Source organism: Ammospiza nelsoni, chromosome 4, assembly GCF_027579445.1.
Source record: "Ammospiza nelsoni isolate bAmmNel1 chromosome 4, bAmmNel1.pri, whole genome shotgun sequence".
Classification (NCBI taxonomy): Eukaryota; Metazoa; Chordata; class Aves; order Passeriformes; family Passerellidae; genus Ammospiza; species Ammospiza nelsoni.
Window position 1 is genome coordinate 62,439,688 of NC_080636.1, and position 16,895 is coordinate 62,456,582.

The 16,895-nt window shown below is 41.6% G+C and overlaps 1 protein-coding gene across 1 annotated transcript in view; it reads left to right on the forward strand.

Moving 5' to 3' along the window:
• The first annotated feature begins 330 nt into the window (after nucleotides 1–330).
• Nucleotides 331–16,895, forward strand: part of TNKS (tankyrase) — a 127,944-nt gene continuing 111,379 nt past the window's right edge. Inside the window, exons 1-2 of the mRNA XM_059471159.1 lie at nucleotides 331–820; nucleotides 8,493–8,717. Coding sequence (XP_059327142.1) covers nucleotides 331–820; nucleotides 8,493–8,717 — 715 coding nt within the window. The remainder of the gene's footprint in view (nucleotides 821–8,492; nucleotides 8,718–16,895) is intronic.

The following is a 16,895-nucleotide window of genomic DNA, read 5'->3' on the forward strand; positions in this document are numbered from 1 at the left end:
CCCGCCCGGGCCCCGCCCGCCCCGCCCCTCCCGGGACGCGCCCCCGGCCCCGCCCGGGCCCCGCCCCCGGCCCCGCCCGGGCCCCGCCCGCCCCGCCCCACCCCTCCCGGGCCGCGCCCCCGGCCCCGCCCCGGCCCGCCCGCCGCGGCCGGCAGGGGGCAGGCGCGCCCCACTCGGGGCGGTGCCGGGGCCGGTGCGGCCGCGCCCCGCGGGCCCAGGGCGGGCGTCACGTCCGTGCGCGGCTCTCGGGGTTGGCGGGCAGGCGGAAGCGCGGGCGGGGCGGCGCCGTTGCCGCAGTGACGGGGCCGGGAGGGGCGGAGCGGCGCGAAGATGGCGGCGGTGCCGCCGCGTCGCTCCCAGCACCACCATCACCACCACCACCCGCCGCCCGGCCCGGCCTCCCCGCCGCCCACCGCCGCCTCGCCGCCGCGCAGCCCCAGCCTGGCACCGGCCGCGCAGCGCCACAGCCTGGCCGGCCCCGAGGGAGAGGCGCCCCCCGACGCGGACCGGCCCCCGGCCGCGGAGTGCGCGGAGGGTTCGGGCGCCGCCGCGCCGGCCCCGCCGCCGGGCTCGGGTAGCAGCTCCAGCGGCTCTTCCTCCTCGTCGTCGTCCTCGTCCGCGTCGTCGTCGGCGGCGTCGAGCCCGGCGGCGGAGAGTCCAGAAGCGGCGGGCCCGGGCGCGGCGAGCGGGGCGTTCCGCGAGCTGCTGGAGGCCTGCAGGAATGGGGACGTGACGCGCGTGAAGCGCCTGGTGGACACGGGCAACGTGAACGCCAAGGACATGGCGGGGCGCAAGTCCACGCCGCTCCACTTCGCCGCCGGTGGGTACCGGGGCCTCCCGTGCCCGTCCGGGCAGTGACAGCGAGCGGGACAGGCAGGATTCCCCTCGGAATAGCTTCGGGCAGGGGCCTCCAGCGCCGCGGTGATTCGGGAGTGGGCAAGCCTAAGTTGGAAGAGTGTGAGCACGCTCTCTTCCCCGGCGGCGTTTCGCTACAGGCTGTTGGGAGAACGCTTTTAAATCACCTTCTCTGGGTGAGACGAGTGGGAGAGGAGATCCTGAGAGTGTAGAGAGACTGTAAGATCTAAAAGTGTGGATAGTGATCTCTGTGTTTGATATCCATGGGCTGCTGCAAACTTGTGCAGTGGACTTAGGAAGCAAGAAACTGGAGCTCAGGACAGAGTTGACTTGAAGTAAGGGCTTCACCTGTGTTGTAACAGCTCGGGGACTCCTGTGTGATGCACATGCACTTCATGGGCATCAGTTTTGATGCCTTCCTTGTACTTTGTAACTTCTTTCGGTATGGTTGCTGGTTCGAGTCTGCATCTCTTGTGGTCTGAGTAGGCTGGGGAAAGGGATCAAGTGGAACAGCTGAACTGTATAAGTTACAATACACCTCTTTGTGCAGACATGTCATTGTGATCAGAACTAGTGTTATAAAAGAAATTTAGCAGTAGGGTCCAACAGTGTAGAATAACTGGAAGTAAATATTACATTTTGGCAAATAGAGTTGTAATAGACTACTGCAGTTCATAAAAAGAATATTTCTTATGGGATGTATTCTTCACTGGGGGCACAAGGCACACAAAATTAATGATAAAAGTAAAATGAAGGAAGTATTTTAAATCATTACTCCTAACTCAGGACTTGTACAATTGCTAGGTTTGTGGTCAGTCTGAGAGTTCTCTGAGGTGTGCCACAGTGTTACAGAACTGGACTTTACATAGTGGAGATCTGGCTTTAGCTTTGTTGTGCGCTGGTACACATAAATTAAAATAATTAACAAGTTTGTATCAAATGATCAGTGTTTAACTGCTGGCATGTGGCTCTAAATCACTGTTGAAATCAGTAGCAAAATGAACATTTTATGGTGCAGTGTTGCCTGGCACTCTGAACAGTGCTGTACATTTATCAGTTAGATAACACACTCAGAGATTGTATGGGTTTGTTTTCATTTTCGCAGTGTAAGAGGCGTTTGACAATGCCCCTAAGGGAACTTTTGGTCCTGAGCTGTTTCCTTTTCATTATTCTCTGCTCCCTGAGCTCTACTGCTGAAACGGGGCTTAAGCAAGTGGAGTTTAAAACACAGTAACCTTCTGGGGTATGGAGGTGGACTTAATTTTGATGAACCCTGAACATAATGCTGGTACCAACTACATGTGTGCTTATGAAGTTCTTAATGTTTTGGAAGGCTTGAGTCTGCTCTGCTAATTTTGGATTCAGACTTAAAATTAGATCTTGGTGCTTCCTCTAAAACTCTGAGATCTCAGGTTGTGACTTCAGTGCCTGTACAAACTGCAGTGGGTAATATCTGCTCTGATTAGAGAAGAAATGGACAAAACTTACTGAAGGGGCTAAGGTTTTGAAAGTTGATAATATTATTAAGATGTTACTGTAATAGCAGTGGAAGGTGGTTTGCTATAGCATGAGGAAAATAGCAGATGAAGTTCTTGTATCTAACAAATTCCCATATCTATTTTTCTAGATTTAAAGACTTTCCTTAGATACCATACCTACTTTATCTCAAATTGCTGCTTGTCTGGTGCCAGTGGATTAGACATGTAAGAGAATTAGGCAGATTTCTTATTGCATACATCTTGAGAGCCTGCATTTTGGAAAGGCCTGTAAGCAAGCATGTTGTTCGAATGCAGCTGATCTTAAGCAGTGTATACCTGCCAGTGAGGCAGTGTGTTGATTTGATCTCCTTTGTGGGCCAAAGGTAAAATAAAACCTGTTTGCTTATGAGCACAACAGTCTGCCGTGTATAGGAAGCTCTTTTTTGGATAATAGCCCGTGTTTGTGGTCCATACCTAGATGTGAATTGTATGGCCTTCAGTAGGGGAATGGGTGGATGAGAGTGCAGGATGTCGTGTTTTAAACTGCTTTTTTCAAGCTTCTTGAAGCTAAACTCTTAGATGAATAGAACTTCACTTCTGATGTTGTGATTTGTGAAAGAGAAATTTTTCTTCTAATTTCTTCTTAATTTCCCGTTTTTGGGACTGAATTTTGTTGGGGTTTTTTTCCTTCCCCCTCCCACTGGCTACTTGACTTCTCAGCTGTTTTTTCAGATGTCTATCTTGGCAGCAATGCCAGGCAGTTAAGTTCTTTCACTGTAATAGGGAAGAAATAACTTCCCCAGTTATAGTTCCTTGTAAAAAGTACTAAGTTTGGATTTCCTTAAGCTTTGTAAGGTTTCTGATTTGAAAATTACCTTTACGTCCTTTCTTGTGGCAGGACTATAAAAAGAGGGACTTCTGAGAGCATTCAGAATCCTTAGCATAGGTGTAAGCTGGAGGTAAGACAAGGGATGAAATCTGTTACCAGTTATTCAGACCCATTCCCAGCTTTTTAAATCTGTTTCTAGGAGTCGGAGTCACCTGTGCATTATTCCCTTCCAGATAAATCGTACGTGGCCACATCAAATTGGAGCAACAGTTTTATCCACATTTTCTCTGTATGGCATACCTGAAGTGCCAATTGAACTGAATAAAGGGGAGGTGGTTCTTCAGCTCTGTGTTGAAGTGTCAAGTAGTGTGCTGAATAAATCTGACCTGCTTTGGTTAGCTGTTAATAAAGGAGAAATTACTGAGGTGATATTACAGTTATAGATGCCTCTCTTGCAAGCGGGAAGAGGTTGAGTGTCAGAACCCAGGACATCTCTCTGGCTGTCCTGAGCAGCCAAGGCTCCTGCCAGGGGGCTCAGAGACCCTGGCACAGAGCCCAAGATGCCTGTGGTTTTGATTATGACCTGTGGAGCAAGTTACCAACCTTAGATGAAGATCTGCAAGCCACAACAGTTTAAGTAGAATGATAGTGAACTTATCACAGGGTGAAAATGTAGACTTTGGGGTTTTTAGCATGGGGGTTCTGGCGGCAAGATGGAGGGAACTGGGTGTGTCCAGCCTTTCTCCTTCTTCTTCTTGGCTTCCATCTTCTGCTGAGATGTTGGCACTTTTAGATTGGTTTAGAGTAGAAGCTCACTGTCTAACATAGCTGATAGGTATTGGAAAGTAATTGTAAACATTGTATACGTAGTTTTTAGTATAAAGACATAACACTGCCCCGGGGGCAGGCAGAGTGCCTTGGACTGTCTTGCTGAGCAGACCTCAGCTGGACAGGAGAAAATATTTTATAGATAAGATACAATAAACAACCTTGAGACCGAGAATTGAAGAGCTCTGACTCCTTCTTTGAGCGCCGAACTGGGAAAAGAGACTTTCTAACTTTTCTTGGGGTCACTCTGACCAGCGGGAGGCCCCGAGAGTTGAGCAAACTATAATTTTCCTTTCATCCTCCTTGCTTGGACAGAGGAAAACTCAGTACTGTCTCAGCTGCTGTATGGATTGCAGGATATTTGTGTCTCTGGTACTAGTGCAGGCTTTGGACATTGTACAGCAGCACCCAAACCCCAGGTTTTAAAGACTTGAAAGTGACTGAGTGACTTTAAAACATGTACAAAAAAAAAAAAAAAGAAATTAAGTGGAGGTATTAATGTATGCATAGCTTTTACATTCAGTATTTTTCAATAAAAACTAGCTTGCTAAAAAAATTTAAAAAGCATCTGTGCTAAGCATGGACAAAGGTGTTTGGTGTAACTTTTTATCCATACTGGTGGACAAAAGCAGATACCTAGGGAAGAGTTATACACTTACCTCTTCATATGATACTTCTCTGAGTACTCTACTTGGAGTTTGTAGCTTAGCAATTTTCTGAACAAAACTCAGTTTTTAAATGTTATTAGAGGGCCATCTTGTGTGGAGGGATAGAATATGAGAAAATAGTGCAGAAGGTAGTCTCACCCCTGAGGAGCTGCAGCTGTACTAATCACCAAAGATTAGGAACAGGCCTGCCCTTAACAAGCCACAGCTGTGTCCAATAAGAAGACGAGTGCTACAAAAGGGTTGGAGTTTGCTGGTTGCTTTCTGAAGAAGGAGGAGTCAGTGCTGTGAGGAGCTGCCTGTGAGAAATCACCGAGAAGGCATAGAACTTTTGCAATAAGCTGACAACAATCCTGTGCTGAGGAGTTCATTAAATAATTGAGCTGTTAACTCGTTCTAGAAGTAACTTGTTTTCTCTTGTATTTTCTACCCTCTTCACTGGAATATTCTGTGTTCTGCTTAGCAATTTTCTTCTTCAAACTGGGTTGAATAAGACAAACTTTTTCACTCACTTGTCTTTAGACTGCATTCCTTTGATCTAAACATGTTACTTCTTTTCCTTAGAGAAAGATCTTAACTGTCATTGTTTATTTCACCAAAACAGGGACATCTTTACTGTACTATATGCCCCTCAGTAGCTGAAAATACTTGTAAGGATAGTGTTTACTGTTCTTGTAAACTGGCCCAACAATTCTGCATTTGATGGTGTTGTTGACACATAGTTGATAAAATACCCCTTTTGCCGGCATAATGAAATGATTTGGTTTTTCAGTGTGTATGTGGGAGGTACTTTTTTTTTCCTGTTGGGAATGCTATTGACTTTTTTTAATAGTTGGGAGATTTTAGTCTGTGATGAGGTGTCACGTTTTAGGTACAGTTTGTATGGGATATGGTGTGCCTTTACTTCTCAGCCTAAGGTATGTCCTGTGCATCATTCTGTGGTTTGTGAGTTGAAGTGCCTGTGTTGGTCCATTGTGTTTGAAGCAGGCTGACAGTGATGCATTCACGACTCTCTGTGTGTCATTCTCCATGCAGAGTGCTCACATACCAAAGCTGATTTTCTGTGACTTTTCTACCATTAATTTACCTGGATGGGGAGGACTCCTGTGAGCATTTGTCTGAAATCTGAGCTTTTTTTCTAGAGCTAGCTTGGGAACAGACTTGCTTTTTCCCTTCTGAAACAATGCTGAGCCCTATAAAAGGAAACATTTGTATTTCCTGCTGGCACCTTGTTTCATATGTTTTTAGACCTAGTCCTTGCTGGTAAATCATTAATAATAGCACCTCTGTCAGAGGTGACTGGGTGGATGGACCTGGTAGAAATAAGCTGAGTCTTACTCAGTTCCTTCATATAGCCACAGTCATAAGCTTGACCAGTTCCACACCCATTTTAGGGGAGGTTAAACTTTTTTTTTTATCAGGAAGTTAGCTCCTTGCATTCTTGTGCAACACATTCTTTTAGGTTTACAGATGTTCTCTTTCTAGTGTTTTATCCAGGGATATAGAGAGTACTACTAATAATTGCTGAACTGTGCCTTAATGCCCACTTCTGTACCAAGAAGAGGTAGAAGCTTCCAGGAGGGGCTTTTGAAAGTTATGGAACTGGGATCACAGAGTGGAATGTTTTTGGTCTCACTGAAGTTCAGGCTTGGAGAAACCTGATTTAAGGTGACTTGCTAAAGCTTCAGTGATAGAGCTTGTTTTCTTTCTGCTTGTGTGTGTAGTAATGGCAAAAAGCTGTTGGGGGAAAGCAGTTTTTTCCTAAGCATGCCTTTGATATCACTAGTAATAACTGTTGAAAGTCTAATCACTTTGTGAAGGCTCGCATGAATAGCTGTGCTCTAGAAAATTTCTGGAGTATACAGCTTTAATCCTAAAGGGATCTCACTTGGGTTGGGAAGTAGCCAGTGGTCAGAGTTTGAGAGCTGGTCAAGTTGGTCTGTCAGCTAGGAAGCTGTTAATCATAAAAATACAAGCTGCTTTGACATATATGAGTAAGATAAGCAACTGCAGAGGCAGAGCTGATCTAAGTAGTGACTGAGTGTTCCTTGAGGGAGAGCCAGGACACAGCAGGAGGTAGTTGGTAACTTCGGACACACTTCCACTCTGTGCAGAGACACCTGAATCAAGCACTCCACCTGTGCTGCAATGTAGAGCAAATGAGATTACATTGCTCTGGAAAGCTTTGCTTGAGACATCACTCTGACACTACTCTGACTCAGCTTGTTGCAGGTGTGCCCTGTGTCCTTGTCATAGGAGAGATGTCTGACCTCACATGGGTGTTTGTAAAGCCAAGACACTGTTCAGTTCTGCCTTGTGCCACTTAAAATGGGGTTAATAATTTTCAGCTGGATTCATATGGATACAATGAAGAATGCAAATCGTGTAGTCAATTAAGAAACATCCTGGCAGTCTTACAGCCTCAGAGCCTGCAAAATGCACACTTTTTCATGTTAAAAAAAAAAAAAAAAAGATGAATTGATAAATTAATGGCCTTGACTCTGAGATTTTTTCTTTTATGTTTTTGGCAGCATTTGTGGTACATGAACTCTGTTAGTGTCACAAGTATACTATTTAGTAGAAAGTTTGCTTTCTTTGTGACTAGTAACTTGTTCTCTTGAATTATCTTCTGATACTTTGTGCAATATGTCTCCTTCCCATTTAAAAATTTTTGGAAGGAATTTACAAGAGGATATAAATGCAAAATGTCAGACCTTCAGTAGTACTGTGCTACGTGCACTTTTTCCCAGCTTGAAGGCTTTTCAGTTTACTTGGTTAAATCACTTAGTTTAATTGTTTTCTGCCTAGTGAAGTGGGAGAAGTGCTTGGGAAAGTCTTAGGGTAAAGGTCTGATCCTGGTGTGTGCTGTAGTAAAGCAGTGGCACACAATGACTTAGCCTGGACTTCTTTCCCCCTTTGCTTATAGCATAAGACAGTTTTGAAAAGATCATGTCTCTAAGAGTGCTCCTCTACCTCAAGGGCTTCTATTCCCATATAAACTGTATTTAGTGCTCTAACAAGTGGGATTGCATTTAATAAGCACATCTTTCCAGCTTTGCTTAAGGTCCCAGTGATACCTACAGATGTGCTTAACCTGTGATTATACACTTCTGTAAAATTTATCTCCTTTTGGAGTCTTGTTCTTAAATCAAGGAGGTGAAAGGAGGAGGAAAAACACCTAAGAAGAATCATAAGTCTTCTGGGTCATAAGTCAAACTGTGCACATAGCAGCTTTACAGAGATTGGAATTGGCATTTGGAGGAGTTCTTGCTATGTTGAGATAAAGTGTCATTAACTGGGTGATGGGTGAAACAGTTCAGCTGGACTTAAACTGATCAAACTGACTAGTTGATGTATTTACTCACCAGGGAAAGCATTCTTCCAGCTCTTCAGGGAAGTCAGTTAGTTTTTTACTAAATTTTCTGAAAATTTGGCGAAGAATTGGGTGTCTTAACTATTACCATGTGAAGGCTTTTGACTAACTGAAGGAAGGTTTAAAGTGGAAACCCTAGTGGGCATATGTAACAGAGGGTACAACTGATGCTTCTCTTGCTTTCCTTACATCCCTGTCATCATTCAGCATGCTCAGCCTTTGTAGAATGTCTTAATGAGATGGAGTGGCAGGCTCTGGTACAACACAGTTCCGTTCTGTCATGACTGTAAGTGAATTGTCCAGCTGTTGTTTGAGCAGGTGAACAGAGTCTGACTTTATGGTGAAATTAAGCAAGAAGTAGATGAAGAACATGAATAATGTACAGTGAACCAAGAGTGAACGGTTTTAGGTACTAGATCCCGTTGTTTTGCCAGACAAATGAACAGAAGTATGTTGTGTTGCAGGTTTTGGAAGGAAGGATGTTGTAGAGCACTTGCTGCAGACAGGAGCCAATGTCCATGCCCGCGACGACGGAGGACTGATACCCCTGCACAACGCCTGCTCCTTTGGCCACGCAGAGGTGGTCAGCCTGCTGCTGTGTCAGGGGGCTGACCCAAACGCCAGGGACAACTGGAACTACACTCCTTTGCATGAGGCTGCTATCAAGGGCAAAATAGATGTGTGTATTGGTAAGTGTCTGTCACCTGTTAGGTTGAAATTTTACCTGATTATGTTTTGTGAAGCTGTAATTGTTTATGTGCTGAACTTGATGAGAGGTTGTTTTAAAAGTGAACTACTTTTAATCCAGCAGGTAGGTATACTGATAGTAATTTAACTTTTTCTTGTCTGTAGAGTTTGCAGAACTTACATCAGAAAATCTATCCTGGAGAGATTGGATGAAGTCTCCTTGTTTGTTAAATTACAGCATTTAAAATCTGGAATATGTAGGTTTGAATTTCTTGGTTGCTGTCGGGAAAACTAGCTTTACTAGATAAAGTCTTTGGTGTTTTGGCTGCTCTATATGTTGTAGTAGTGGTTTGGAAGATGGTAAACCTTTCATTCCATGCAGTATGGAGAAACAAGTCAGTCCTCTGGAGCTTTCCAGTACAATTTACAGGACACCATTGTTCAGGGGTGATCTATCTTCAGTATGTGTTTTTTAGCCTGGAGCCAAAGCAATTTCAAATAAAATTGAACACTTCAACTGTTTAAAATTTGTTGAGAACATACAAAGAGCTTTTCAGTCAGGATGTCTTTAACCTCTGTGGTTTTTTCCTGTACTAGTAGTACTTTGTTTCTAAATGGGAACTTCTATATTTATTTTTTTTACACTCAGAGCAGTTTCTTGAGCTTACACTCTTTTAACTTCTACTAACCTGAATAAAATTATCTGCTCACCATTTCTTTTTAATCAAACATGTAAAGAAAAGCCTGACTTTTAGGTACTTCAGTTAAGATTATGAACTATATGTTCTATGTGTTATCCAAATAACAAGACACAATTATCACACTTTCAGATAATGTTTTTTTTCTGAAAATTTTATTACATAGAATTCCTTCATAGAAAGCTACAAAATTTACAGAATGAGATATTGTGTTAGCTTTTTTGCGATATTTAAGTCATTACTTAACAATAAACACTAGAAATTGAGTGACGGAAAACTGAAGGAAACACCAGAATATAATTTTCAGTCTGTTTCTTGTTTTTACAAGCAATATGATTTCATCTCTGTATGCAAGGTAAAACATGGAGAATATTCTATAGAAATCGAATATCGTTGATTATGCAGCAGTATGTGGGAAGAGATCCATTGATACAGGTTCCAGTAACAGTCTTCTATGACAATGTTGAATAGAAAAGTAAGTTTAATTCCAGTCAGTAACTGGAGTCTAGTATGGGATTTAAAGGAAGTAATTACTTTGGTCTGTTTTCTGCTGGAGTCAGCCTGATTTTGGGAACTGCTGACTGAAAATCCAAATTAAATGGAAGAAAGTTTGACAGTAAGAGGCTGAATAGAAAATTGATCTTTTGCTTTGGAAAAGATTTGTCTTTTTCAGCTTTTGAAACTTTGTATTAGAGCAGGAAAGGGTGCAGCAGCACACTTTTGTCTTTATAGATTGGTTGTGACAGAGGTTTTAGGATTTGGCAGAGCAAGGCAGCATGGGTAGTGTTGCTTTCAGTGGTTTGTCTAAAGACTGATACTCTGGAGGAGTTGGGGCAGGTCAGCTGAAGAGGCAGATTGTGATACATTCATTTTGATGCATAGTGCAGGTGGAAATTGAAGATACTTAATTTCTGTTGGTACTGATCAGAAAAAACTGATGGTACCTTTAAAGTTCACTCTTAATTCAGCAAGATGTTGTGGACTTGGTGAAAGGAAGTACAGGATTAAATTTATGGCTTGTGTTACACAGGCCTTCATTCTGTATTCTCTGCACAGGGTAGATCTGTGACTCTAAATGTTGATGCTAGACGTGGGGCATGATCCATGTATATGTAAATGTTCAACATGTACTTGCTGATCAAATCCCAAGGCCCTTCTGCCGTCTGGAACAGTTGTAGAATTACTTGGAAGCACTGAGCAGGCTTGTAGCACTACACACAGTTCTCCAATCTGCCTGCAAGTAGCTGTGGAGGAATTTTGGGGCATTTTTGTATAATTTATTTTAAACAAACAAGCATGATGCTGTTCTGCTTGGTTTAGTTACAGTTGTCCATGTCTGTTGTACTTGAGTCAGATGTTTCATTTGTCAGGGTGAGTTCCTACTAAAGGCAGTGGCACCAGTCACCAGATTATTATGTACTGTGGTATGATGCTACTTGAGGATTTACTTGATTCTATAAAACTGGTAGGACATGAGTCTAGACAAAGAGGTCTATTCTGTCATGTTTATAGTCATTTTGCAATTTATATCTAGTGGGCAAGTGTGTTTTGTTGTCTTCAGCAAAATTCCTGTTTCTTTCTAGCAGTTTTAAATGAAACGTATATTTTAAGGTCTTCAACTTTAATTTTAAGTCTTTTGGAGGAGTATGTTTTATACCAGGATAATGCAACAATGTTTTTAGGGCATGAATTCTGACTAGGAATATTTTAATAGCTTTTTGGAATACATTTGGAAGTAATATAGCTTTTTGGAATACATTTTGGAGTACTGCTGTTTACACTTTAAGTGTATGCTGTTGCAACTGATATGATGGAAGAAACTGGTCTGTTAAAAAAATAGTAAAATTCAAAGAACACATCCTGGGAGCACTTCTTGTTAAACAAGCAGGGCGTGCTTTTTAAAAAGCATTGTTTGAAGAGCAGGAAATCCTGACATAACCTGCAATTTTTTGCTGAATTTGGATATCTGTTTGAAAAGTGATAGACTGTGTAGAAATTAGTCATCTAACCTCATTTTTGGCTACCTACTCTTGGCATCTTCTTCTGAATGATGAAATGAGTGAGAATTTTCTACTTTACCTTCTCTCCTTTGCTGCTTCCTTGCCACCCTAGCCTGCATATTTTCTGTGTTACATCTAACATAGAACACTTTTTTTGGTCACTTTACACGTCAAAAAGGGAAAAAGTGATAACTGAACAGCGTGTGGAGATGCAGCACATTCATGAATAATGATTTTTCAGAGAAAAATCTCAGACATGGAAGCCTAGTAGAAAGACCAGCAAAAGACACGTAGTGACTCCAGCCAGTAGAATACTCTTGTGTCTAGCACAAGTGTTGGACTGGAGTATCTGTATTTGTGCTAAAGTTACTGTAGGTGCTCAGCTTTTGTGCTGAGATTAGAGTAATAGGTACAAACCCTGCCACTGGAGGAAGCTTGTGTAGAAATAATATACATGAACTGGTGAAAACTCACCGGACTGTGCACCCAGGAAACTGTAAGACAGCAGATAGCTCATGTGAGTTCTTTTTCTGCTGTTTTACTGATTGCACATTGCAGTTGTAGGGCAATGTAGGGAGGGGTGCTGAGTGTGGCAGGAGTATTGGCTCTCCTGGGTGGCAGTCACTTTTTTGTTCTGCTTCTGGAGGGGAAGGTCTTGGTAAGCAGTACTCAGCTGGTTTGCTGACCTTCTCCAGCCATGTATTCAGTCACTGCAGATCTGTTTAGTTGCCAAGTAATTATACTTGAAACACTGTTTGCTTTGTGTAATCAGTGTTTGGAATAAATTTATTGAAGCATTGGAACCAATCATTAGCATCCTCCAATATTTATGACTTCTAGGATTGGTTTATCTGTCAGGAAGATGCATTTTCAGTGTCTGTGAACTGCTTCTAGAGCTAATGAAAAGTGGTTTTGTATCTTGGTGTTGTATTTTGTCCTGGAATAGTGGATGAGCGTTGAACTCTGCAATGTGCATTTGGAGGAATGCTGTGACGTCAGGGTAGTGACTGTTCTGCATGTTGGGTTGTGGAGAAAGAATGATCTGTTTCTTCAGTCTGACACAGCATAGACTTTCATGTGAAGACCCACATATCTCTTTTTTTTTTTGCCAGAAATGAAGCTCATGATTTCAGACTGTAAAATCCTTAAATGTATCCTTCTTTCCCATGGCAATCAGTAATTTAGGAACTTGATAAAGAGCCTACATTTGAACTGTGTGGCATAGCAATTAGTGTACAAAATTCCTCAAAGCTCTAATTCACTTTTTAAATACTGTAATACTTTTGGCTTTGAAGGTGTTCTGTGGCAAGAGAATTTTGCAGTTTAAAAGTCTTGCTGAAAGAAAACACCCCTTCCTTTTTTTGGAAAGGAAATTATTCTTGATGACTTTTATTGCAAGCTGTTCAGGAATTTAGTGAGAATTAGTGAGCAGTCATATCTGTTTGCAGTTTGTATGTCCTTTGTGATTTTATAGATATGTTTTTTTTTTCTTTTATTAAATGTCTCTTTTCCAAGCTGAAAAGCATAGTCTTCTGTTAAGTCATCCTGTTGAATATTCTGGTTTTTCTGCCTCCTGCCTTCCTTCACCTTCAGCCATTTTTTAGGGGTGTGCAGTTGGTATGAAGGATATGGACACCAAAAATGGGTGAAGTAGATTTATAGGGTAACCTAATTTCCTTTCTGGTTTGGTTTTCTGGTTGCTGAGCACTGCATGGGAATAGTTCAAGGTAGTTCCTGTGTGCTAACAGCTCCTTTAAAACTATTTGTGTAGCACAGTTGGTTTTTTCTTGGTAAAAAAAAAAACTAGGCTAAAAATAACCTTACAGAAGCTGTGCTTATGCAGTTTGTCTGGGTTTGCTTTGCCCTCCAGTGCATTTGTTTCTGCAGAAGCTGTTCTTGCAGAGATTTTTTTTTCCATGTGGATCTCCAATTAAGTGTTGATATCTATAGGACTGCTAGGCTAAATATTATCTCAGGTGTCATACACCTGCTTAGTTTTAAAGGACATCCTTCAAAATATGCAAACACAAGCTTATCTGTGGTGATGCCATGATTTACAGATCTGAACATGCAGAGTACTGTAGTAATTTTAGGGAAATAAAAAATTCTATCTACTGAAAAGCTTCCTTTATCACTGTACAAAGCCGTAGAAGTTTTTAAAAATCACTTTTAGTCCATGCAGTGTTAAAAGGATCCACCTAGAATTACTTAATGTGACTTGAGAGTAGTGTTTTTACTGGCTTCCTCAGGCTAGTTATAAAATCTACTGCAAAGATCCGGTGGCATGATGAATTTACTGTTCCAGTGCTATGAAATGACCTCTAATGGTACTGTCAAGGTGCATTTGTCTCTTTTTGACCAGAGAATTTATGTGTGAATTGATTTTTTTCCTCTACCCTTTCTGCACTTTAAAGATACAACAAGCAAGCAAGCAAAAACTTTTTTAAGCTAACAGCTTTTCTGATGTATAGGTTGTGCCCTTAATATAGAGATCACTATTATTTAAATGCCTCTTTGTAAGCATGTCAAAACATTCCTCATCCTGCTGTGCTTCCTCACAACTGAGGAAGGAGAAGAATTCATTAGTTATTACCTAATGCTAGTATACATGTTTTGACTGAAAGATGTGGAGGGAGTATTATGTGACTCCTTTCTGCAGGGCAGATAAACCTTCTGTTAGGATTAAAAAAAAATCTATGAAAGGTGTTCTGTGGGTAGAAGCAGCACACAGTAAACCTCAAATGAATTGCAGAAGTCGTAAAATCATTGGACTACTAAAAATCATTGAACTGCAAAAATCTTTGAAGTACTCATTTGTTTGGTCACCTTGCAAAGAAGACATGTACAGCAAATAGTGAAACTATTGCAGTTTATGGTAATTTTGTCCCAAGAGATTTTAGAATACTTAGAGTGCTTCCAAGCACAGGAACTGTAATACTGCAAGAGTTAAGGCAGTGTCTAATTTTACTACCTAAAACAGTAATTAAAAAAAGCATAAGAGGTGCTGTCAAGGAGCAAAATTGTATAGTAGCCAGTTCTTTTTGGAGGTGGGGTGACAGGGAGAAGATTTGGTATCTTAACTGAAAATTAATTAAACTGACTTAGATTTATCCGCTGGATAGACAGAAGCCTGTAAGAAGACTAGTAGCTCCTTAATAGGAATTAGAGGGGATGTTGGTAATTGAAGTCCACTGGGATCTGGTTATGCATGCTGTTTGTGGGAGAGATGTACTGAATTCCTGAAGACTCTCCTGGAGTGCTGGTGTTCTAGAAGGAAGCTTAGATTCAAAGAGGCTTCCTGGATATCTGATGTTCAGAGGCTTGTAAAATAATTGGAAAATACTCTCAAGTAAGTACTTTAAAATGTAAAACGTTTTCACTGTTGCTGTTTATACCAGAAGATTCTTAATATTGTTGTTATTCCTGCTTTGACTTTTGAAGTACTGGAGTACTACTGTTACTGACTGTTCATAGTGTGTTGTGGGGAGACAGTGACTTGTATTTGAACTTTAAGTTGTAGAAGAGTGTAAAGAACTTTAGACTGTTCTTGTGTACCAGAATTGTGAGTTTTGCTCCATTAGGAGGACGTGAATTAATCCCTACAGTGTGGAGCTTTCCTATCTGTTAGCTGCAGTTAATGATGTGAGAGGAAAGATACTTTGTATTGATAAGCTTAACCACAAGCAGTCCTTGTTAACAGCATCTATCTCTTATATGTCCCAGTATGCAAAATAAAAATCCTAGCTATTCTTAATAGTATTTATTATTCAGATACTGATCAAAGCCAGAGCAGTTGTTGTGGAAGCACGCTTGTCAGACTATAAGGGTTAGGAATTATTTTGGTCTCTTTCTGCTGTGAAAGTTACAGCATTTGTTTAGAACCCTGCTTCTTTGAGTAGCAAAGTGATTTTAAATTGATGCATACCTAGTGACTCAAACACCTAATATGCTTCTCATACTGTTTCTTCATGGGACCTTTCTCAAAGGAACCTTGCATGATAGCAGACACAGGATGGAAATTTCATGTTTTAGTTTGCGTGGAAGAATACTTTTGTTGTCTCAATTAAGTACTTGTTTCTGGTTTTAAATAATTTCATGTCCTCTAACTGCTTGTTTAAGCTTTGTGAGCTTCTAAATGTCAATATTCATCACAGAAATGAAAGCCTTGAGGGCTGAGTCACATTTTTCTATCTACAGTGTAGTTCAGTATCTGTAGTTCAGACTTGCCCTATTGAAAGAGACCCAAGAATAAGGCTGCCTTCTCTACCAGCTGTTGGGGGTGGAGGAACCAGGACTGAAATAATACATTGGTAATTGGGAGGCATTGTAATACTGTTGTCATAGTAACAATGGACTGGAGCGTGAGACAACAGGGCTTTTGTCAAAAGTGACACCAGAGAATGGTTTGGGGCATTCTGTCATGGCATATACAGCTGCAGTGCTCCCTGGTGGACTTGGCAGAAAGACACGAGGGAAATGGACCAATTCCTGGATGAGAAGGACACCTCTTCAGTGTGTGGCATCTGAGTGCAGACGGGTCTGTTATGGAGTGTCGTCTCCAGGAGTTACTGTGCGCTGGTACCTGTGCATGTGTAGCTGTGATAGACACTTCTGGAAGAAATCTCTGAGCAGTGTCAGTCACACATATGTACCCAACAAAGAAAGGTCTTGGAGTGCAAGGAACCTTAAAATAAGTGGGTCATTGATGTAAGGTGGAAGTGGCAAGCCACAACATTTTTTTTATGAGGACCAAACATTGAGCTGGATTAATCCTCAGGTTGAATTCTCTTCAGGAACAAAATCAACAGTAAACTTTATAGCAGAGAGGATGATGCTTTGTACAATTCAGATGCCTTCTCTGGGATTTAATGCAATGCATAATTTGAAATCTGTCTGTCTTTCTGTTAGGTATTAACTGTATGGACAGTTAATATGTTAGGACCTATCTAGGTTTTAGACTTTTTCCCAGTTTTGTTTCTTTTCCAAAATTCTGGTGTCAAGAAAACAACTTTTTTCCTTGTTTGCTTGCTTGGCACAGGAGGATCTCTGGAGGATAAAGAAAAGAGTAATTTATTTTGTGATGTTTCTTTACAAGCACTCATCAAATCAGAATATGATTTCTTGCAGTGAAGGAGGTGGTAGGATAATATGCAAACACTACTGGAAAACTTGTTATAGGGTCTTTCTGGGAAGTTAAGGTCTTCAAAAATACTGATGTTAGCTATTTGCAAATAGAGAGGGAGGGGAAGTTGTTGCATATCATTCAGAACAGAGTAATGGAACAGATGGTCTCTTGCAGACATTGAAACTGCTTTCAAATGTCCAGTATGGGTTTAGAATGGCTTTCTAAATATCTTGCAGAAATAATTAATGTTATGGGACAATGCTTCTGATTACTGTAGCAATATCTGCTTTTAGCATCTCAGCGGAACCATGTGGTCCTTAATGGAGTTCATATGTGGTTTAAAAACAATCTGTAGAT